General features: G+C 45.5%; 1 protein-coding gene across 1 annotated transcript; it reads right to left on the bottom strand.

Annotated features, from left to right (window-relative positions):
• Positions 1-284: 284 nt before the first annotated feature.
• On the bottom strand, positions 285-17,597 carry C20H16orf78 (chromosome 20 C16orf78 homolog). The gene is made up of 5 exons (XM_059999097.1): positions 17,448-17,597; positions 13,570-13,683; positions 12,905-13,040; positions 2,819-3,071; positions 285-432 (listed from the first exon to the last, which is right to left on the bottom strand). Exons 1-5 carry the CDS (start codon positions 17,595-17,597, stop codon positions 285-287), a joined length of 801 nt encoding a protein of 266 aa, XP_059855080.1.
• Positions 17,598-24,727: the final 7,130 nt, after the last annotated feature.

Here is a 24,727-nt window from a genome sequence, read left to right as displayed (position 1 = left end):
TTCTTCTAAGACTTCCTTTCTAAGAAGGCTTTTCCAAGGAGTGTTCTTTGTGGGGTGGGGAGGAAACCTATAGTTTCTCCTGCGTTGGTTCTGACTTGGATGACGAGGACAAAACACTACGTCAGTGCAATGATCCAAGCAGTCTAACCTTGTTTCCTGATCGCTACTGTCGAAAGGGGACGCCCCAGGTCTGAAGAGCCAGGTGTGGTGTGCCAGAGGGTGGCGTCTGATGGCCGAGGGTCCAACAGCGGAGGGGGCTTGAGGTGGCCGGGGAGAGGAGCTGTTTAGAGGGCTACACTGATGTTTTGGTTGAACACCTTTTCAGCATCTCTCTCTTCTTCGACCACATGGGGGTGGATGTCCACGTTCATTCCTGCATCCTTGCACAGCTTGAGCAAAGTTCGAATGTTGTTCTTGGACAACCTCACGTATCTGTGCGAGACAAGACCAAAGAGGTCAGCTGAGGGTGGAGTCACTGCAGGCGCAAACTTCACTGAAAAGAGCTCAGAGTTAAAGAGCGACAGTGTGGGACCTCTGTAAGGGACTGGCCCTCCAGACATTTCTGGAGCTGACAGAGGTCTCATAAAAGACTGGGACACCCCACAGACTTGGTGGGTGTTTTTATTGGTATAACTCTTTTGGAAATCAATTTGGCAACATATATGCCAAGCACCTCCTGCCCCACTCCCCAAAAAACCAGCTTTATTATTTTTGACTCAGTAATTCCACTCAGGTCCTCAACTTATCCCAAGAAGAGAATTCAATGGAAGGAAAAGCTACATAAACAAAAGTGTTTATTTTGGGGTTATCAACAATAGGAAAATAGGAAATTCCATCAACAGAGGAATGGTCAAGCAAAAAATGGAATATCCATTTCAAGGACTCTTCTGCTAGTGTTAAAATGTCGTTAGGAAGAAGAAAATGCAACATGGCTGTGACGTTATTGCCAAATGGGGAGAAAACACCAGGATGCAAATTGCTAGGTGTTTTCTCTCATCATTGCCATGTGTGTATAATCTGAGTGAGGCCAAGGACTGGGGGAAATCCAGGACAGTGGAAATAAAGGCTGAGAAAACTGTAGGAATAGAGGTGAGTATTTTTAATAGTATTCAAACAATTATAATTTTCAATTAAAAAATTAAAATTAAAACACTGATTTAAAATATTAGCTAAAGCCCCACCGTTCTGACTTGTACTGAAGAATAGGACTGATGCCATCTATGTGATTTAGACAGTATCTCTGCCATCATATTCCTTATTCCACCATCAACTTTGACCTTGCTCCCAGCTTTAGTATAAGGAGGGAGGCCCCCGATTCAGGCTGCATTCCGGTTGGTTAATTTGCTACAGATGGTGGGGGAGGAGCTGCATATTGATGGAACCTGGCTTCTCTATCCATTGGGAATGGTCTCCCTACTCTTTCCTTTTTTTCTTCTTTCTTTTTCTTTTTTGGCCATACCTGTGGCCCGCAGGATCTTAGTTCCCCAGCCAGGGGTTGAACCCAGGCCCTTGGCAGCGGAAGCCTGAAATCCTAACCAGTAGGTCACCAGGGAACTTCCCTTCTCTTTGAAGATCTGCCCAGAGCTTCCCTGTTCTTACAGGCAGCTCAGACCTCACTCACCAGCCCCTATACCTGTACTACCTTTCCCCGACACGGCTCAGGTCAGCCCCACCCTGCCCTGACCAGCCCAGCCCCAGGGGACAATTTCACACATATCTAGCTGTGGACGCTCACTATGATGGCAAAGGACAATTTCATCCTTTTCTTGGGTGTTTTTCTAATGGCTTGTTAATTGCCATCTCTCCAAATATGCTCTCCCCCTACCCTGTCCAAGTCTCTTTTGTCCCCACCATGGAGCCCAGGTAGGCTGTCTTTGGCCAGAGTCAATTAAAACCACTTGATCAATTTGAAACCCATAGCCAAAGTCATCCAGCTGTGGAGGTGGCATGAGCCAGAACCCCCTCTAGTGGAGGAGACTGCCTGTCCATCTTTCAGCCAGTTAGTCAGCCAGCAGAGCAGGACTGTGTGATGGGGCCCTCGGACGCCAGGCATCTGAGGCCGTCTGAAACCTACAGGCGAGTTCACTGCTGTGAACTCTACAAGGCTGACCACCTTAGTCTCTTGTCCTATTTCCTCCTTTGCCAGTTTCTGAGTGTTGTCAGTTACATCTTTACAGTAAAGGATAACATTGGGCTGGGGAGGGATGCTTGGATTTGGGGGCAGAAACCAAGCTGTTTGGTGTTGCTGAAAGCCAGTGGGTCTTGATAAGTATGACAAAGAACAAGCAAGAAGTGAGACCCCTTGGTAAGAGCAGTAAATACCAAATGGTTTCATACTTTGTTCATGGTCCCTTTGGAGTCTAAAACCCCAAACATACAGCAGGTAGCCCTGGGAATGGCGGCTACGGTCACCAGCAATTCAACACCATTAGTGTAAAGGAACTTGGGGGAGTTTCCTGTTAAAAACAAGGCCACAAACAACTCATTCTTTCCTTTGTGAATAATATTCATGGCTTCTTTTGTGAAACAAAGAGAAATTTTAGAAAGGTTGTGTATGTGTCCAAAGGCGTGGCGTCAAAATGGCAGCATCTAAATGTCGTGTCCATTAAGGAGACGGTCCTCTAGCAAGTGAGGCTGCTCAGAAACCCAACAGCTTCAGCCCTGGAGCAGCCCTCTGGGACTCAAAGACAGAGCCCGGACATGCTGCAGCCACCCTCCCTTGCTCTGGGCTCAGCCCAGGTGCATGAACCACAGACAGTCGTGAGCAAAGCCTGGTCTTGCAGAATGTGCCCAGCCCCACCTGCACAGGGCTGCTCACCGGCAGCTCAGCACCTCCTCCGGCTTCAGCATCCTCACCAGCTCCATCTTGGGCTCGCTGCCCTTCTCCATGAGGCTCTTCAGCTTACGCTCGTAGGAGGCGTCGGGCGTCTTGCCAACCCAATCTCGCAAGAGGGTTGACTTCCGTGGGACAAAGATAGCATCCTGTAACATGGGTTCTATGATGCTTTGTTGATGGTATGGCGTTGAGAGCTGAGTGGACTCTTGGGTGATTTCATCCTTGATGTCTAAGTCTGAAATTGGACAGATGTCACCAGGGAGTTAGATCCTGGTAGGGGTGAGCAGTAGGGTGGACAGGAAGGGGATGAGACCTGGAAGGCTGCAAGGGCTTCAAACATTAGAGATATGAGGTCTTTTCAAGGCTTTGGCAGGTTCTCCTTCTTAGCATTTGTTTAATCCCCATTCATCTTTTCCTCCCTCCTTTCCCCTCATCTCACAACTCATTCCCTTTCTCTCCTTTCATTCACTTCCTTCTCTCAATCTTCTCTCCCTCCCCAGAGAAAATTCACCTAAAGTGAACGTTAGCCTAAAGGGGGGTTAGGGGAAGGTATCAGAGGAGATCAACTTTGAGCTGGATTTTTAAAAGACAGGTAGTTTATCAGATGAAAAAGGGAGGAACAGCATGGGCGGACAGGAGGAACAGCGTGCACAAAGACACACATATATGAAATGAAGTAGTGAGGGTCTGATGTTACCCAAATATGGGGTTTGTACTGAGGGAAATACTGTTGGGACTAGAGCTTGGAGACCTTAATTATTTTCTTGTTAAACATACTCCTCTGTATTTTACAGATTTTTACTTGTGCGAGTGGAATATTTTCTTTTCATTTCTATTTCTAATTGGTGTGACTAGTATAGAGAAAACACTACTGTTTAAATTTTTTTTTTTCTGGTATACCAACAACCATACCAGATTTTATTATTATTATTTTTTTTTTTTTTTGCTGTACGTGGGCCTCTCACTGTTGTGACCTCTCCTGTTGCGGAGCACAGGCTCCGGACGCGCAGGCTCAGCGGCCATGGCTCACGGGCCTAGCCGCTCTGCGGCATGTGGGATCTTCCTGGACCGGGGCACAAACCCGTGTCCCCTGCATCGGCAGGTGGATTCTCAACCACTGCGCCACCAGGGAAGCCCAGATTTTATTATTTTTTGACTAGAATTTCTTGAGTTTTGTAGAAAGGCAATCATATCAGGAGAAAAATGAAAATATATCCCTCCTAATATTTATAAAAATTATGTACTCTTCTTGACATGTTGCATTTGACAGACCCTCCAAAACAATGTCAATAATGATGATAGCAGTCATGCCTCATTTTGTTCCTGATTTTAATTAAAGTGATCCAGCATTTCATCATTTAGAATATTTGCCACTATTTTTGGAATATGTTTTATAATATTTAGCAGCTTTGCTCTTGGTTTACATATTTTTATTAGTAATAATCACTTGATTCTATTTTTTGCTTTTCTATCATCTACTGATCATATGGTTTTCCTTTAATTTCTTGATGTAATAAATTCTGTTATTAGATAGCTTGATGTTGATTAACCGAACCATTCGTAACTTGCTATAAGAAATCCCGCCTGGTCACGGTTTATTATTCATTTCATATGTGGATATATTTGCTATATTTTCATACATTAAGCCTATTTGCTAAAATTTTTAAAATCATTTAAAAATCATCTATTATTGTGAGATTGACCTGCTTTTTTGCCTAATCTTTTAAGTTTAAGGTTATGATGGCTTGTCAAATTAATGCACAAATGTCTGTATTTTATATGACCTGCAATAGTTGAAGTGACATTGGGATTATTTGCTTTTTAAATGTTAGGTAGAACTTGGTGTGAAATCATTTGTCCTGGTGCCTTTTGTAGTGGGAAAATGTCTACCATCTTTCAATTTTTACCTACCTCAGAAATTGCTCTATTCAACTTTTCTACTCTTTACTATGTCCATTTTGATAACTTATAGTCTGATAGGAAATTATTCATTTATGCTGGATCTTCAAATGTATTGTGTAGATGTGCATATAGTATTCTATTATAATTCATTCAATGTATTTCTTGTCTTTGCTTATGCATCCCTTTCTCATATAAAATCTTGTATATTTTTGACTCTTCTTTTGACAAGGCTCATGATAACTTCATACTGTTTGTCACTTGGTTTTTGAAAAAGCTAGCTTTGGATTTATCCTTTTAACTACTTTTAATCTTGTATTTCATTAATCTTAGCTGGTATTTAATGTATTAATTCTCTCTTTTTCATATTATTTCTTCTATATCATTAAATTAATAAAAGTGTTAATTTTTTTGTTTTATACAGACAAGAACGACTACTTTTAGTTTTTGTTGTAAATTTTCTTCTGGGCATAGATTTCGCCTTCATCCCATGGATTTTGGTATGAAACAGACTTATTTTCAATAGTTTTTTTCTTTGAAATAATGGTATTTTAAGAGTGTTTCTTAATTTCTGTTGAGATTATCTTTTAATTTTAATTCTAATTATTGCTTTAGGATACTGTAGGTGGCCCTAAAGTCTTTACTATTGTGAATGTTAATGTTTTCTTTTGATGAATATGCAGATGATTTTTAGAAATATTCTTTGGCCACAGAAAAATGTGTGTTCTCTGTTCAACTATAAAGGTATGGTTTGTTAATTACATTGTTAGATTCTTCTAGGCACTTACTGTAATTGCCTCTTTGATCTGTCTATTGGGTTCTGAAAGAGGTATTTTGCAGTCTCCTACTATAACTTTATTTTTGTCAGATTCTCTTTGCATTTCTAAATGTTTATCTATTTAACTACTATTTTTTTGTTGTGTGTAGGTTTATTGTTATTATTTGTTCTCTTTAACATTTTAAAATATCCCTCTTTTACCCTGTTGTTTCTTTTGGCCTTAAATCCACCTCATATGTTTGCATTTCTTGTTATCTCTTTGCCTATCTTTTTTTCATTCTTTCTATATCGCGTGATTTTAAGTGTGTCTCTAGATTTTGATTTTTAAACCAATTATTTCCTAATTTGGTGCCTCTGCCCTCTTCTAGGGCATTTTCTATAGATGAATGGATAAATGGCTGAGAAAGTCCCTGAATATTTCTGAATTTGCAAATATCATTCATTCACCCCGACGGTAACTTATATACGGGCTGAGGATAGGATTATGAGGTTATAAGTCTTTGCTCTCAGTAGTCTATAGGTGTTCATTTCACTTCTAGATTGATGCTAATTTGACTCTTTTTCCTTTGTAAGTAAGTTGTTCTTCCTGTAAGCTTGCAAGATTTCATAAATAAAATTCAGGAATTTTACCAGGATATGTCTGGGGGAGTCTAGACCTTCTACAATTACATAAATGGAGGGACAGTGGCCTGGAGAGAAGCTTTGACTTGCCCCAGGTCTCATAATGAGTCAGTGGCTGAATTGGAATCTTTATGTCCAGCATGGCTCTCTAAACTGACAGCTGGCCCCTAATAGAGTGATAGGGTCAGGTGGTGTTAGCAGTCTGTGCATGGTGGAAATTGGTCCTATGTTCCAGGAGAATCCTGAGCTACACATCTTCATTGACACAAATTGAAATCCCTTGGAGAAAGGGCCATAGCCTTTCCTGAGACATCTGATCCTCTTCTGGGTCAAGGTAGGTCTCACGTAGGAAAGAAGAGTAGTAATAGAAAGGGTAATGATAATTTTACATATTAGCTAACATTTATTGCATAACTTATGTGCCAGGCAGTGTTCTAAAGCCTTTCTAGGGAGGGGGGCAACTACAGTCTCACAACCATGTCACATCCATTGAACAAATGGGAAAGTGGAGGATTGGAGAGATTAAGTCATGTGCCCAAGATGCCATAGACAGTGGCGGATCCAGGAAAATGTGAACCCAGGTTGTCAGTGCCTTTTTCTGGGAGCCTCTCCTGGCTACCCTCTTGGACAAAATGTCCCATGTTCCTGAGTCCATGGCTGAACAGATAAGTTAAGATTTCTGGTGAGCTATGTTTGGGACTCCAGGGACTACTCTGTATTCATAGAGACAGAGTTGGTAACTGCCCTCCAACTCTCTGCATTAGGAATGCACCCTTGCCTGGCATGGACAGAATGCTCTGAGCATAGTGGGCAAGGAGAGAAAGCCAAATGAGTTCCATTTTCTTAGTCTAGATGCTCAGACTTTGTCAAGGTTTACTTTGGAAATGTGTTCTCAATGTTTTCCCAGCATCTTTTAGTGGCCCTTAGCCAGAGTCACCTTTTAAAAATTCAAATCTAACTTGGTAGCTTACTTCCTAAAATTTTTCAATGGCTTGTCATTGCACTCAATCAGGTTTGTGCTTTGGAAAAGCCAATGTGAGACTTCTGCTTTCAGCCAAGATAGGGTAACAGGGACTGGATTTATCCTTCCATCTTAAGCAGCTATAAAGTGGGGCCTGATACATGAAACAGGCTTTTCCAGACATTGGACAACAGGTAATTCAGGGCAGTGGCCCTTGAGAAAGGGAAGAGGTGAGTCCCATGGGAGCCCCAGCTGAGAGCTGGGAGATGCTTCCAGGTTGCAGCACAGGGAGGGGAAAACCTAGATAGTATCTAGCAGTTTCCCTGAGTTGGGGAGAGAGAATAGACAATTGAAATGGGCCAAGGAAGCTAGAATTCGCAGGGCAGAGTAACAGGAGAAAACTGCATGGAGAGTTGCAGAGATCTGCAGAAGCTTCTCTCAGCTGAATACTAGTTATGCAGGAGAGGAAACTACATAGATAGAACTGGTAGACAAGAACACTAAAATAGCTATTATAACTGTATAGATCTGTATGTTCAACAAAGCTTGAGCATGCTAAGGCAAGACACAGAAGGTTGAAAATGACCCAAATTGAAATTCTAGACATGAAAACTACAATGTCTAGTATGAAAAATACATTGGGTGGGATTAATAGCAGAGTAGGTATGGTAGAAGGAAAAATCAGTGAATTTGAAGACATAGCGACAGACACTATACAAAATGAAACACAGAGAGAAAAGACTGGGGAAAAACCCTACTGAGTTGCAGAACTTCAAATATGTGTAATTGTGGTGCCTGAAGGAGAGGAGGAGAGTGGAGGAGTGAAAATATATTTGAAGAAATAATGGTCCAAAATTTTCTAAATATGATGGAAACTATAAACCAAGAATCTCAACAAACCCCAGACACAAACACAAGAAACATGAAGCAAATGACCTCAAGACACATCATAATCAAGATGCTTGAAAACTTCCAAAGAAGTCAGAGGAAAAAGATACGTTACAGGGAACACATAAAGAAAGATGACAGCCAACTTCTCACTGGTGACAATGCAAGCTAGAAGGCAGAGCACAACTTTAAAGCATTGAAGAAAAAAGCTTGTCAGTCTAGAATTCTACACTCAGCAAAAGTACCTTTCAGAAACAAAAGTGAAATAAAGACCTTTTCAGATATATAAAAGCTGAATTTGTCACCAACAAGCCCACACCATAAGAATTGTTGAAGGAAGACCTTTAGGCAGAAGGAAATGACTCCAGGCAGAAAGCTGGACCTGTGTAAAGCAATGAAGAGCATTAGAGATGTTAACTATGGATAAACACTGAAGTCCTTCTAAAAGATATTTGCTTAAAGCAAGAGTAATAACAGTGTATTGTGGGGTTTATAATAACTTCTGGAGAAATACAATGAATGGCAACAATAGCCTGAGGGTTGGGGGAGGAGAAATGGAAGTATACTCTTGTAAGTTCCTTATGTTCTACGTGAGTGATAGAGACTATGAGGTGAAGGGAGGCTGTGATATGTCAAAGATGAATCCTGTCAGCCCTAAAGCAACTACTAAGATAGCACAACAAAGAGTTATAGTTCACAAGCCAACAAAGAAGATAAAATGGAATCACAAAAGCTACTCAGCCCAAAAGAAGGCAGAAAAACAGGACAGGGAGGGCAAAGAATAGATGGAATAAATTAGAAACAAATACCAACGTGGTAGGTTTAAACGCAACCATATCAATGATTACATTCAGTGTAAATGTTCTAAATATCCCAATGGGAAGATTGAAATTGTCAGACTGGATTGAAAGTAATGCAAGGCCCAATCGTCTGCTGCCTCTAAGAAACTCCCTTTAAATATAAAGACCCAAATAAATTAGAAAGGCCAGTTTGGTAGCCATAGAGGAGGAAAGCTATTGGAGGTTCTTAGGGTCGGGGTTCAACTTAAATAATAGTAGTTAAAGTGGAGAGGAAGCGAAAGGCATGAAAGGTATGGAGGAGGTACAATCTCCAGGACCCAGTAGCGGGTCATAAAGGGTCGTGGAGGGAGACAACTTCTGACTTGGGTCACTGTGCTGGGCCAGTGCTAGCCCATGCGATGGCCCCTGTGAAGGCGAGGCATGGGGGTTTGCGGAGCCTGAGGGGCAGCCAAGCTAACACTGGGAGCAGGCATGTAGATGGAACTCAGGAGAAAAGGCTGTCTGGGGATTTGAATTTGGAATTCACTAGACAGTGGTTAAAGCCACTCCTTTGGGTGGAATCAGCCAGGAAACTTGTATAATGGGATGAGAATGGCAGTACTGATCAGTGGGGAATTCAGAGGGGAAATTTAGGTCTGGGAAGGGGGAAAGAAGGGAAGGTTGGTTAGTAGCAAGTTAGAAATATACGAGGTTAATAAATTTAAGTGGAGATTATGTGCGGGTCAGAGAAGCCTTAATGGAATCAGATGAAGCAGGGGAAAGAAGCCCATCAAATGGGAATATTTTGCATCCTTTATTCACAGAAGTGAGGTGACCCAAGACCGCAGCTTCAGCTTAGCCATATGGATCTCTTTTTTTTTTTTTTTTTTTTGCGGTACGTGGGCCTCTCACTGTTGTGGCTTCTCTCGTTGCGGAGCACAGGCTCCGGACGCGCAGGCTCAGCGGCCATGGCCCACGGGCCCAGCCGCTCCGCGGCATGTGGGATCTTCCCGGACAGGGGCATGAACTGGGACCCCTGCATCGGCAGGCGGACTCTCAACCACTGCGCCACCAGGGAAGCCCCCATATGGATCTCTTGCTGCCTTGCGTCTGGGTTGGGCTGACCTAGAGGCTGTATTGGGAGGGGGGCAAGGAGTCAACATGTATGGTGAGCCCTCAGAGGGGACCAGGACAGAGTGGTGAAAGAGGAAAGAAAGTAGAAGAAAGCGTGCTCAAGGAACTCGAGGGGGGAGAGGCAATGGAGGAGAAGGGAGTGGCAGAGGCTGTGGCATCCTGAATGTGCCACATGGTAATCAGTGGAGGGCCAGGGGCATTTCAGCAGTTTAAAGGGAGTGAGTGGGAGTTTTTGTGAAAATTAGGTGAGGTGACAAAGGCGAAACAGTCTGCTCTGAAAAGCAAAAGTATTCCACACGGGTGTTGTCACCGTTGTTCCTATTAGCTTCGGTGCTCTGGAGCCAGGGACAGTTAATATCATTCGTTCAGAGTGCTCACAGTGCTTTGCAGATCCTGATTTTGTGGCCATCACAACACTGGAAACACAGAAGAGCAGGAGTGGTTGTGATTGCACAGGCTGAGCTGTCACATTCCAGTCCCGAAGGTGGTGGGGAATGTTCGATGGTCATGCCCACCAGGTCACACAGAACCATGACGTGGAGAGCGGAAACAGCTTACTCTTCCGACAGGGAACTTGGGACACACAGGGGATCTGGTTCTTGAAAATGACGCTAATGATCTGCGTGCGGAGTGGGGCTGAGGGAGGTTAGAAACAGATGTTCTGGTCTAGAGTACTTTTCCTTGATCTACACTTATCCCCTCTTAGACTCCTGCTTTAGCCCTTAACTGCCTCTACGCCCTTCCTAGAGGCTGCACTCCCAAACCAGATCCTGCTCACTCATTTCAGGCTTCCTGACAGCCTTCACAGTAAGTTCCCCTTGCTGTGCCCAGGCTCAACCCTGACTCAGTCCTGGGTGCCACACCTGGATGCGCAGGTGGTTCCTGGATGTCTCTGAACAGCTGCTGCACTTGAGGGGCGTGAGCACCTGCTGACCCCCAGTGGCCATTGGTTGTATTACATTAGGAGAGGGAAGACTGCTCTCCAGCAGGGTGGTTTTGTGCGAGACAGGGCTGGGCAGAGGCAGGGGGAACTGCAGAAGACCAAATAGCTGGCGAGTCAGCCTGCCATGCTGGCATCCTTGTTCAGTGAAATGAAAAAAATGAATCGACTTGCATGAGAGTTTCTCTTAGGGAAGGAACTGCCTTTGTTTAGGAAAATATCTTGATAGATTACATTGAGTGTGGAATGAGACAGTGAAACAAAGGAAACAAGGTGATCTCTTGATGTAAGTAGCCAATGGGAATGTGCGGGGCAAGGAAGGCAGAGGATGGAATGGAGGGGAGAGGAAAGAGGGAAGAGGGAGAGCTGGGCAGAACCAGGACTAGAGTGAGACAAACGAGGTACCCAGGGGACAAAATTTAAGGAGGTGCTTGCTCTCAGGCTCATGAAAGTGCAGGGTTGGCACCTGAGAGAGGGCACCTCCTTAAATCTTGTGACTTGGGTGCTTGGGGTTGAGGAAAACATCTGGAGGCCACCCCTGCAGGAAATGTAGCCAGAGAAATCTCCTGGTGGCAGGGGACAAGGACTTTGAAGAACAAGAGGGGATTGTAATCAACTTCTAATACGTTTGCTGTGAAGTCTGTGATGTAATTATTTCCCTTTGCTGCCCGGAACCTTCAGTAAAGTCTGCTTATACATGAAGGCTTCATGTGAAAGGTTTGGGGAGAAGTGAAGGAAATGTGTTCTGTGTTTGGGTTGGCAGAGAGCAGGAAGCAGGGAACAGCCGCTGGAAGAGAGACCTACAGATACTCAGGGTCCCAGCAGGACCAGGACACTGAGAGTGACGGGAAACTTGGGGAAGGTGTGGGGCTTCCCATAGGACATAAGTCAATCTCTTTCTACTTTTTAAATAAACTTTTTACTTTGGAGTACTTTAAGATTTACAGAAGAGTTGCAAAGATGGTACAGAGAGTTCCTATACACCCTTCACTCAGTTTCCCCTAATGTTAACATCTTACATAAGCAGGGAACAAGCAATTAACATGGGCACATTACAGAGCTTTTCTGGGTCTCACCAGTTTTTCCACTGAAGAGTTATTTTAGGATTCAGTCCAGGATCCTGCCTTGAATTTAGAGCCAATCATATTTAATTCTGACTGGCAAGTAACTACAGTTTGGTTACAATGACTTTTTCAATGAAAAAGAAAAAAAGAGCTTTTCTTGGGCACAATGGGGGAAGTTTGTACAGGAGAACGAGCCCTTGCTTGAAGGCTGTTGCCCCTCTTTCTTTGGGCTAATTGGAATCCCTTCCAGATTTCTTTTTTACCATATGCCTCCATCCCAAGGGGGCAGGCACAATAAATGCATCTGTTTTTCCAACACAGCCCACCAGAGAACGTTAGCAAAATGTTTACTTAGAAATAACCATTTGCTAACATTTATTGAGCACCTACTCTGTATCAGGCTAAGTATGTTCCGTGCCTCAACCCACAACTATACTGTGAGGCAGGTCATGTTATGTTTCATTTTATGGATGTGAAAACTAGACCCCAGAGTTGGAGTGGCTTGGGATTGTGTAACATCTCATACACAATTGTTATCTATTGGTGGGGCTGGGATTTGAACTCAGGCAGTCTTGGCAATCGGTATCTGGCATAACCCAAGCCCACCTCTTCTTGGGTGCAAGCATCACCTGGCAGATTTCAAGCCAGCAGGTGTGGTACCTTCTGTAGCACCTTGACATTGTCACAGTATCTAAACTAATTAGATCATTTGGACATGAGGTTGATGTCGCCAAAATGGCTTCAGGAACCTGGGGGACATTATACTGGCTTCCTGAGAAGAGAACACCCTGGTGCCAGCTGAGCCTTGACATCCGCTCGCCTCCTGTCCAGGTCACACCCCCTTGCGCTGTGATTCCCCAAACAGTCACGTGGGGCTCCTGCATACACAGAGGTTGGGTTGACATGGATGGTGCTGCCCTAAGGATGCTGTGAGTTTTTGGTCCCTCTGATAGGAGGACAGTTATGAGGACAGTTCTGACATCGGACCAAGGCGCTTCCCTTACCAGATTTCCTAGGTTCATCCTCGGGGTAGTTGCCTGGGGTCATGCTGCTGAGGCGTTTTCCCTTTGCTTCCACTCCGGAGAGCCTTCGGTGTAGGGCGGAGGCTTCCCCGTCCTTTCTGGAGCTTTGCCCTGAGGCCTGGGAGGGGAGCTGGAGAGACATTACAGGCTAGAGAACAGGGATCTGGCTCCGCCTCCTTCATTCCTGAAATGAACAAGGTCAAGGGCTTGCTGAAAGGCAGGCCAGGGGGCCTAAGGAGAGTCCTGCTCTGGGTGCTGGGACACTGGGACAGGGATGCACACTGGTGTCTGCTCACCAGCGCCTCCCTTCTGTCCCTATAGCTCAGAGGGAGGCCATGAGGGACCTTGGAAACCACAGCCTTCGCTGGCGGTCTCCTCTTTCCAGTGGCACTCCTGAGTGATTTAGGGGAGGGAGGTGGCACCCGGGAAGAATGAACTCTACCACAGGGGTGCAAGTCTTCCCACTGGGGTGTGCAGAGTGTTGGGTGGGGGCTGGATGGGTGGAGGGGGCAGGTGATCCATTTGGGTGCTAGTGTGGGGCAGGAGTGAATTTTAGAGCTTTAAATTTTAAAAAAAGTAGCCGATCCCACGCAGGAGCAGAGTGGGTGCCCCTCCTTCACGTGGAGACAGTGGTGGGGCTGTGTCACCTGCTTAGAGAATGCCACCTGGTGGTTCCCTCCCTGCTGTTTCTGGACATTTTTGGCTTTCTTTTCTTCCTTCACAGGTGCTGCAGAGAACGTCACCACCTTGGGTTTGTTCTTCTGAAAGAACAGGGAGAAAAACCCAGTGGCTGGCCCACTGGGCACAGACCAGCCCTGCACCCTGCAGAGTGGAAGGTGCCAACCAGCTTTTGCACCCACTCTGGCGCTCCCTTTCCCCCTTGCAGCCCCTCTGCCTCTTGACGCACCCGGTGTCCATATCACGCCGCCCCCAGGATGGCCTTCCAACCCCAGGTCTGGCTGTCCCTCTCCACCTCAAAATCCATCACTATCGCCCTCCACGTGAGGGCCCCATGCCCCAGCCTGGTAGGTATTCCTTCTGGCCCTCAGATGGCCTCTCTCCCTGCCACTTCCCTACCATGACCTCCAGTCTTCAAGCCCAGCCGGGGCTGCTCCCTCTGCCCAGAACCCCTCCTCTCCTTGCCCCACTCCCACCCCGTCTTGTCCTCCCAGAGCTGTAATCACAAGGCCTCCTGCCTTTCTATTTCCCTGGGTGTTCCTGCCTGCCTGCTGGGAAAGGAAGGTCAGGCACATGCAAGTCCATTCAGAGCACGTGTGCTCGGCCCGAAAGCTGCCACCAGGAGCACCCAGGGAAAGAGTAAGGCTCATTAGGGAGCGGCAGGGCCCATCGGGGGAGGAGCCCACAGACGCACATCCAGGCCCATGTCTAAGGGGTGTGCATGGGGTGCTGGAGCATCGTGGGGAAGCTGAATCAACTAGGTCTCCTCTTCGGGTGTGCCGTAGGGTGTCGGGGTCATGGGGTGACGGCCGAGACTGGTCTCCAGGGCTGACCGCCCGGCTTGCAATCCTGCTCTAGGGCTGAGTGTCTGAGCAACCTTGGGCAAGGGACGGCTCTCTCTGAGGACGGGGACGGATAGCAGAACCTACTGCATAGGGTCATAGTGGGAAATACATGAATCACTGCGCAGAAGTGTTAAGCCCTCCATGCATGTTAGCCACACTGGATGGGTGGAAGGAGGGTTTGGATAAGCCATCTGGATGTGTGGAGGGAAGCTGTCCAAGGTCCTGCTTGAGGCCATCAAAGGACGGGGTGCTACGCAACTTCGGGGTTTTGTTTGGAGCTTTGCCAGGGCTGATGCTGCAGGGTGATTAGAGAGAGACTAAGGCCGGCTCCCCACCGGTGTGACCCACCTCCCACCTTCTCCTCTCAACCCTCAGCCTCTCCTCAAGAGTCACCTGAGTAGCTACCAGCCCCCATTTTTGGAGGAAACTGAGTGGAATGGATGTGGTGATACCACAGACCCGAGGAAACTGCAATAGCCACGATTCAGTGGCCCCTGTGGCTGAGACTTTGAGACTTCAGGGGTCTTCATGGATGGCAAATGGATAACAAGGGGCACAGCCCTCGGGGTAGCTCCATAATCGTGCTGAAGTGGAGAAAAGCCTGAATTGCCAGGAGAAGGGAGAGGAGGCTGCGGACAGCACCCCTCCAACCGTCTTCACTAAAGGGTCCCCCGCCACCTGCCATACGAGACCTGCCACGGGAGCATCACCCTCTCTCTCAGGAGCGTCTTTCAAAATACAAATGTTTCTGGCGAGGGTAATGATGCTTGAAGATTTAACTGTATTTTCAGATTAAATTGTTCCCTCCCTGGGTCCAAACTTGTTTACAATAAAAGCCACATATAAGGTAAAGCTGTGAAAACATTATTAGAGTATAATCTTATGAGAAATATCATATGATATCACCTATATGTGGAATCTAAAAAAATGGTACAAATGAACTTACTTTACAAAAACGAAGTAGGGTCACAGATGTAGAAAACAAGCTTATGGTTATCGGGGGGGAAGGGTGGGGGAGGGATAAATTGGAAGATTGGGATTGACATATACATGCTACTGTATATAAAATAGATTACTAATAGGAACCTGCTATATAGCACAGGGAACTCTAGTTAATACTCTGTAATGGCCAATATGGGAAAAGAATCTAAAAAAAAGAGTGGATATATGTATATGTATAACTGATTCACTTTGCTGTACTCCTGGAAATAATACAACATTGTAAATCAATTATACTCCAATAAAAATTTACAAAAAAGGAATATAATCTTAGTATGAAGAGATGGGATCAAACATATTCATCATAGAACTGATTTCTGCGAATGAGTTCTGAGAGGCCCAAAAATGGGGGGAAGGGGGAGGGTAGGTAAATCACTAACGCCTTAGAGTAAAATACGTTTGTCAGGTGTGTTTACGCGTATCTGATGGAACTGGCACTCCAGATCTCTCTGACTATAATTGACAAGTAAGCACATAACCAGAACAGGAGCTCCTCTGAAAGGCAGGGGCCACTGAACCGGGTGAAGCAGGAGAAGGGGAGGTGATGATGGTGCGTGGGCCTGACAGCCCACGAGCTTGGAAACTGGAGAAATCTGAGGTTGAGCCCTGGCTCGGCCCCTCACTAGCTCTGTGAGCTCAAGCAAATGATTCCTCTTCATCTCAGCTTCTTATCCTTCAGCTGGTGGTAAGAACGGTGCCTACCTTGTAGCCTTGCTGGGAGCAGTTGACCAGACAACTCACTGCAGTAAGCACAGGGCCTGGCACACAGGAAACACTTAATAAAAGTTATCATTGTTCTTAGTAATGCCGTTTTCACCCATTTTTCTCTGGGAGCCAGGGCAGTGAAGATTAGGTGGCATCCTCTGCAGAGGAGACCACTTTCCAAGGACATGGCTTCATTTTGTGTAGACGATGGGCCCAGAGGGGAACTCTGGGGGAAACTGGGGCAAAATTGGTTGTCATAGTTCCTGGAGAAAGAGGAAAGGGTGGTGCCACAGACTGAATGTTTGTGTCCCCCTAAATTCCTGTGCTGAAATCCTAACTCCTTACGTGATGGTGTCAGGAGGTGGGGACTTCAGGAGGTTGTTATGTCATGAGGGTGGAGCCCTCATAAATGGGACTAGGGCCTTAAAAAAGGGCCCCAGAGAGCTCTCCTGACTCTTCCTCTTTATCAGGATATAGCAAGGAAGCAGCCGTCTGTGAACCATGAAGCAGGTCTTCATCAGACACCAAATCTGCTGGCACCTTGATCTGTAAGAAAGAAATGTCTGTTGTTTCTAAACCACCTGGTCTATGGTATTTGGTTGTAGCAGCCCAAATGGACTAAGACAGGAGGTTACAACTAGTTCTAATGCAGGATAGAAAGGAAGAGGTATGTTAGCAGGAGTCCCAGTGGAGATAGTGGAGGTGGAGAATGCCCTCTGATGCTGGGACCATCACGTGGATATGGAAGTGCCTGGGGACAGTGGGAGGACCCATTCTGAGATCATCAAGACACTAGACGCTATTGCCTCTCAGCCCTTCTCCAACACTGACCAAGATGGCTTTAAGGTCTCTTCACCTCGACTAAACTAGGTAGGTTTCTTCCTGACTCTAGGACCTTGACCTCCCTTTTCCTAGAACAATTCCTTTAGACAATTTACACCTGTAAATTCTTTCTCTGCCCCTTTGAGATGTAAATCTTCTCCCAGCCTCTTGCCCAGCTTTATAATCCAGGAATGTTTTTCTCCAGAGCTTGGGAGCCATCCCTTTGAAATGCAATCATCAGGAAGGATAGCATTCCCACCTCCCAGTCTCTGTGGGAGGGTAGGAGCCTAACTACATAGGGATAATTAGCCCACAAGGGTGGCCTGATCACAGTGACAATCTCTCCCCATGTCCTCCGGTGCTTTTCTACTGGCTCACCCCAGTGCTGCAAACCCTCCCCTCACCCCATCACATCATGCAGTAGTAGTCTCGAATGAAGCCTTCCTTGCAGGTTTTCTTTGACAGTAAGTACACACCTGGAGAGCTCGCTTCTTCTTCCCCTGCCTCCGCTCCAGCCACTCCAACACCCGCGCGAGGTCTGACATCTGCCTCTCCTCGGCCGTCCTCCACACATGCTTCCTCTCTGTGGGCAGGGAATCCTTCAGGTCCTCTGATTGCTCTGTCATCATGGAGCCTTGGTCATGCCTTGGGCGGAAAGGTGGCACACTCTTGCTTTGTTGAACACTCTGCCTCTGGTTGCTGGCCTGGATGACTCAGATGGTAGGGTTTTGTCCCCTAGATGTGAACATAAATGTGAACATAAAGGGCAGCGTTAGGCCAGAGCCGGGATATTAACCTTCAAGGGTAGGAGATCCAGAGGGTGATTGTGAGGTCACTGTCAGGCTGTGCATGGGGGTCAGAGTGGAGCAAGACACTGGTCTCCCCTCATGGCCACTGTCCCTCTTTAGGCACTGTCCATCGCTTGGACTCTGCCACAGCCTCCTTTACGGGCTCTCCACCTCCATTTCTACAGAGATCTTATTAAAACAAAGCTCAGCTCACATACCTCCTCTTCTCCAAAACCTTCGATGACTCCTTGTAGCTTATAAAAAAAAAATCTAAAATTTTTTAGTCTGGTAGGCTTTCCACAATGTGCTCTAATTAGAATGAAGATTTGTATAGCCTTAATTAGTTTTATAGTCATTGAACAGATAGTTATCAGATGCCTACTATGTGCCAGACATGGTGCTGGAGATACAACACAAGATGAAAACATAGTCAGACCTTCTAAAACTTATGGACTAGTGGGAAAGACAAAACAGCAGTCAAATAATTACCCTGTGAATGCATGACAAATGAAGGTGAGTGCTCTGAAGGAAAGGAACATAATCCTAAGAACTAAACAAAACAAAAGAACTAGGCTTGGATGGGTAATGAGTAGATCTCACTTGGGGAGTGGCTGGAGTTAAAGGGTAAGCTGGTCTCAATGGGGCTCTGGACCAGGGGGACAAGCATGTGCAAAGGCCCTGTGGCAGGATGGAAGCAGGGAACACTTGAGGAATAGCAGAAGGCCAAGGTGGCTAGTGTACTCGGTAATGAGAAATGATGCTGGAGAGGTGGGCAGAGGCCGGACCAGAGAGCACCTTGGAGATCACAGGTTTGCTGAGACTGGGAAGGAAAGGGAAGCAAAGGGAAAACAATAAAGGGAATCAAACATAAGGGAGGGAGTGACACGATCAAGCTTCCTTTTTTGTTTTAGTAAACTTTTATTGATGGAAACTATATGCAGAAGTGTGCCAGAATCACAAGTAACTAATGCTCCAGAAATTCCCCCTTATGGCCCCTGCTAGTCACTACCTCCCTCCAAAGGTAAGCAGTACTCTGACTTCTAATTTCATAGATTTCTTTTGTCTGTTGGAGTTTTCTATAAATAGAATCATACATGTAGTCTTTTGTATCTGGCTTCATTTGTTTTACAATATATTTGCAGGATTTTAGCAATGAATTCTTTAGTCTTTGTGTATGTAGAAATGCTTTTATTTTTGCCTTCATTTCTGAAGAAAAATTTGCTGGATAATAGAATTTTTGGTTAACCATTTTTTTCAGCACTTTGATGTGTTATTTCATTCTCTTCTGCCTTTCGTTGTTTTATGTGGGAAGTCGGTTGTTAATCATATTGTTACTCTCCTGCATATAAGTCATTTTTCTCTTGCAGATTTTTCTCTTTCAAATGTCTGCTATGATGAGTCTAGGTGTGAATCTCTTTGTATTTATCCCACTTGAGATTTGTTGAAATTTTTGGATATGTATTTAATGTCTTTAAATACATTAAATTCTGGAAGACGTTGGCCATTATTTTTTCCATTATTTTTTTCCTGCCCTTCTCTCTATTTCTGGACTCCCATTATACATCTGTTGGCAGGTTTAATGCTGTCCCTCTGGTCTCTAAAGTTTGTTCATTTTTCTTCAATTATTCTCTTCTGTGTTCTTCAGATTGGATAATTTCTATCAGTCTATCTTCAGGTTCAATCTTCTTTCCTCTGCCATATATAATCTGATGTTGAGCCTTTCTAGTATAATTTTCATTTCAATTGTACTGTTCAAGCCCAGAATATCCCCTTTTGAAAAATAATTTCTTTCTCCTTATTCAGAATCTCTCTTTTTTGATTCATTGTTGTCATGGTTTCATTTAAAATTTAAAACATAGTTTACTTTAGTTCTTTGACCATATTTTAATAGGTATTTAAAGTCTTTCAATTCAACATCTGGGAACACTCAGACAGTTTCTATTGACAGCTGTTTTTCTGAGTATGTGTCATACTTTCCTGTTTCTTTGTAAAACTTGTAATTTCTTTTTGTTGACAATTGGACATTAAAAAATATAGTAGTAACTTTGGATTCTGATTCACCCCTCTGCCCTCAAGGTTTATTGTTACTGTTTTTTCATTTGTTTATTTTTAAAGTAACTTCTTCAGGCTCTGTGAATCAGACAATCCCTGTCTGGGAATCTGGGAATCCTGTCTTCCCTACGGTATGAAGCTGCTGAAGTTCTGATTAAATTTTTTATATTCTTGTTTATATATTTAAGTCTAGCTTCCTAAGCATTGTCTCTGTGTCTACACCTGCATATCAGATTGAACAGAGATTGTGCTCAAACACCTCAATTATCTGTCCTCTGCTGGAGGGTAGGGGAACCGTATCAGTTATCATGTTGCTACATGACACATCATCCCAAAGTTTAGTGGCTTAAAAAAAAGGATTTTCTACCACACAGTTTTTCTGGGTCAGGATTTTGAGTGTGCTTTAGCTGGGTCCTCTGACTCAAGCTAAAATCAAGCTGCTGGCCAGGTTGATTGGCCCAAAAGGCTTGACTGGGAAAGGATGTACTTCAAAGCTCCTCATCTGGTTGTTGGCAGGACTGGGTTCCTTGCAGTCCATTGAACTGAGTTCTTTCTTTGCTGGCTGTTGGCAGAAGGCCACCCTCAGTTCTCTGTGACATGTGCCTCTCCATAGGGAAGCTTACAACATGGCAGCTTGCTTCATCAGAACAGCAAGGGAGAAGAACTAAAGAGAGAATGAGAGCAAGAAAGAAGTCAGTCCTTTATAACCTAAACTTGGAAGTGACATCTATCACTTCTGCCGTGTTCTATTTATTAGAAGCAAGTTGCTATGTCCAGACAACACCCAAAGGAAGGATTACACAGGGCAGTAATCCTAGAGGTGAGGATCATTGGGAACCATTTTAGAAGCTGCCTATCCCAGGAGCACATTCAAAATTCAGGCCATTTGCACACGGTCCTTATCATTTACTTTCTACTGGGCTCTTTCTTGTCTCCTTCACACACATTCACAGCCTCAGGGCTGGCCAGGAGCCTGTGGCTTGATTGAGCCTTTCTAGTTTCTGCGGTGCATGCATGCAGCTTTGGCCAGAAATATATATGGCCAAACACAACGGCAACATGTGTCCAGTGGAGTTGTTGGCCTACCTGCTTTTCTGACTTGGAGATTTTCCCTTAAACCAACAAGGCTGCCAAGAGTGGGTGCTGCTCTCTGATCCAAATCCAGTGAGCCCCCTTTAACCAAACCAGAGAAACTGCCCCACCTTGGTGGACCCTCCCTTCGGACTGAACTGGGAGGAGGGGAATGGGAGCCGCCTCCGGCTAGAATGCCACAGATTCTCGCTGTTATTGCCCACATTTCCAGTTTCCAAGCACAAGTGCTGCTCCAATTGTTGTTGATGTCCAGAGTTGGTTGATGTCCAGAGTGCTGCGTGGTTGTTTTGATCAATTTTGCCCAGCTTTATAATTGTGTTTTGGGGAGAGGATTTACCATATTCTCACTCAGCCGGAGGCAGAAGTCCCCTGCCAATGCACACTTTATGTAACACATTTTGGAAGACCCCCTTTGCTATCTTGCAATAAAATACACATATTTAAAAAAATTACTATAATCCTCCAAACAACAACAAAAAAAGAGAAATTAAAAAAATATAGTCTTCCTTTGGGTGTATGTCAATATTTTAATGTGTGGTCTCAACTAAAATAGAAGACGTGTCTCCCCAGTTTTCCAAACACCTCTGAGGGAATGGTACAACTCCACTGAAAACCAATGAAATAATCTATTGTAATCAATCAAGAATGGTTAGGATGGGTGGAGGCAGGCAGGGTACAGTCACACAGTCTGTCCCCATTCAGCAGGGGCTGTGGGCTGGGGAGGCAATGATAAGTAGGCATCAGTACAGTGAGCAGGTGAGTGAATGAGCAAGTGAGTGAATGGACAATACCTGGCGCCGAATCTCAGGCTTCTTCATCCTAGGTTTCTCTTCCCTGAATCTTCAGTAGAGGTCACATGTTTCTAGAAGCCCTATTCTGAGGTTGAAACTGGGGTAGCAGAACTCTACTCTTGTGAACATAAGTATTAGTGCTCTAGGTCATCTGACAGCCATCACTGTCATTTTGAGAGACCAGAGGCCAGGCCACCCAGGTCCCAGAGGATCATCTCACGGAACAGGAGGGTGTTCGAATCAAGGAACGTTTACACATGTGTCTCTGCTGCCAAGCACCGTGCTGGGCACTGAGGAAGGAGGACCCAGAGATTAATCAGAGTCAGTCCCTGCCCTCATGGAGCTTGTTGTTTCCTTAGGGAGACATTTACAAAGCCTGGTGGGCACTGTTGTGTCTCTCCATTCTCCCTCCACTGCTGCCCCTTGTAGTTTGGGTGAGTAAACACGGCTCCAATTTGAGGGAAGGGACCAGATTGGTCTGAGCCAATCAACATGCGGCCTTCCCCAGGTTACCGTGATTGGCACAGTAGGGGCCCAATCAGCATGGAATGGGGAGCTTTTGCTAGAGATGTGAGGAAACAGACTCTCTGTGAATGGTGGGGCATTTGGATGTAAAGCCTGGAATGGTGGTGGTCATTTTGTTCTGATGAGGGAGGGAAGATACCATGAGGATGAACCCCATTCAAAGAGCAGGGCGGAGCCATGAGGCTCACTGAAAAATTGAACCAGTGTCTGAGCTTTTCAGACTTTTAATGTGTAACTCAGCCTGAGTTGTGTTTCCTGTTACTTGCAATCAAAATCTTTTGTGTGATACGAACAGCTAATGCAGGGGAGATGGTGCAGTAGTGACGTTACAGAATGTGTTGTGAGAGCACAAGGGAGGGCATGGTAAAGTCCGCTTCGGGGGCTGAGAGAAAACTCCACCGAGGAAGTGTTAGAGCTAGGTAGGTCTTAAAGGATTTTGCAGAGTATTTTTTTTTTTTTTTTTTTGCGGTACGCGGGCCTCTCACTATTGTGGCCTCTCCCGTTGCGGAGCACAGGCTCCGGACGCGCAGGCTCAACAGCCATGGCTCACGGGCCCAGCCGCTCCGCGGCATGTGGGATCTTCCCGGACCGGGGCACGAGCCCGCGTCTCCTGCATCAGCGAGCGGACTCTCAACCACTGCGCCACCAGGGAAGCCCTTGCAGAGGATTTTGACAATAGGAAAATTACATTCCAGATGGAGGGAACTGCATCGACCAGAGCACGGAGTTGTATGGGGAGGAAATACTCTGTGCGTCTAAAGAGTGGAGACCTGGGGACAGGGAGTGGGGAGCTGGTCTGGAACCGGGGTATGAAGGTGCAGAGGTGTTCTGTTGCTTTAGAAAGCTCATTCACTCAACAATCAGCTCGTGAATGCTTCTGATGCGCCAGGTACCTCTAAGTGATGTGTACAGAAATAGGGGCAGGTGGGGAGGAGAGTGGGCAGGCTGAGCTGGAGAAAGGCAGGAAGACACCTGCAGATATAGAAGCAGCATCAAATAGAGCACTGTTGCCAGCAAGCCTGGATCCCAAGTCCAGATTGGACCTGGGATTGAGTTGAGGGTTGGATGAAAGAAATGAAGCTTGGGAATTTGGCGATGGAGTGGAGAACAACGCCTTCCCCCCCACCCCCCACCAAATAGTACTTATTGAAACAAATTGCAAGACAATTTATTGACATGATGTTCATTAAGGTTTTAATAAAAAGACATTAGGAGCAGTGGTGCAAAAGAAATAGAAAGTCCTTAATCCATTTTGAGTTGATTTTTGTGTATGGTGTTGGGGAGTGTTCTAATATCATTCTTTTACATGTAGCTGTCCAGTTTTCCCAGCACCACTTATTGAAGAGGCTGTCTTTGTATATTCTTGCCTCCTTTGTCAAAGATAAGGTGACCACGTGTGTGTGGGTTTATCTCTGGGACCTAGAGTCTGTCATACGGAATGAAGTAAGTCAGAAAGAGAAAAACAAATACCGTATGCTAACACATATATATGGAATCTAAAAAAAAAATGGTTCTGAAGAACCTAGGGGCAGGACAGGAATAAAGACACAGACATAGAGAATGGACTTGAGGACATGGGGAGGGGGAAGGGGAAGCTGGGACGAAGTGAGAGAGTGGCATGGACATATATACACTACCAAATGTAAAATAGACAGCTAGTGGGAAGCAGCCGCATAGCACAGGGAGATCAGCTCCGTGTTTTGTGTGCACCTAGAGGGGTGGGATAGGGAGGGTGGGAGGGAGACGCAAGACGGAGGGCATATGGGGCTATATGTATACATATAGCTGACTCACTTTGTTATACAGCAGAAACTAGCACACCATTGTAAAACAGTTATACTCCAATAAAGGTGTTAAAAAAGAAAGAAGAAATAGAAAGTGTGGTCGGGGGAAGATGGTGTTTTTCCATGCTTTCTGTCATCAGAACCAACATGCAGTCCTGCTCCCAGCTGGCCCATCCCTGGGCTCACGCTTCCTGGCTTTAGGGCCTGGCTCTGTCTTGGGGACAGCGGGTGGGGGCTGGGTTAAGAGAGATGGAAACTCAGTGGGCTGTACCCAGGGAGCCTTGACCAGCTTCCTCCCTCCCTCTCTGCCTCCCTCCCTTTAACAGATATTCTGGCAGAACCTAGGTAATCAAGAGGCTCTTGGACTGCAATTGAAGAGCCGAGATTGCAAGACTGGACCCCTGAGACATTCCGAGGGTCAGAGCTGGAAATGCTCTTGGACCCCTGTAGTACTCGCTCTCATTTCACAGATGAGGTGGAGCCCAGAGCCCAGAGAGACCAAGAGACCTGCCCAAGGTCAAAGCCAAATAGTGAGACCCGGGGATTCCACTAATGATAATGAAGCCCAGAATCTGTAGACTTCCTCCAGAGAATTTTCGTATCTATTGCATTAAATCAGGGGTGTCAAATTCAAGAGTGAAGTAGGTAACATAAAGGAGTGAAGCTGGCTGAGTACAGGCAGTAGGGAGTGAGTGGTGAGGGGGGAACAGGCAAGCTGTCCCTC

The sequence above is a fragment of the Delphinus delphis genome, chromosome 20, assembly GCF_949987515.2.
Source record: "Delphinus delphis chromosome 20, mDelDel1.2, whole genome shotgun sequence".
NCBI lineage: Eukaryota > Metazoa > Chordata > Mammalia > Artiodactyla > Delphinidae > Delphinus > Delphinus delphis.
The sequence above is the reverse complement of the archived record's forward strand: the minus strand, read 5'-3'. Positions and strand labels throughout refer to the sequence as shown.

What these genes read in the sequence shown, in the direction of transcription:
- C20H16orf78 (XM_059999097.1), bottom strand. Translation starts at nt 17,597, where the DNA reads ATGACAGAGCAATCAGAGGACCTGAAGGATTCCCTGCCCACAGAGAGG. An exon ending in AGAAGAAGCGAGCTCTCCAG is followed by an intron (nt 13,684 to 17,447) that starts GTGTGTACTTAC and finishes CTGTTCTTTCAG; the next exon opens with AAGAACAAACCCAAGGTGGT. An exon ending in AGGTGGCATTCTCTAAGCAG is followed by an intron (nt 13,041 to 13,569) that starts GTGACACAGCCC and finishes CTCCCCTCCCAG; the next exon opens with GCCTCAGGGCAAAGCTCCAG.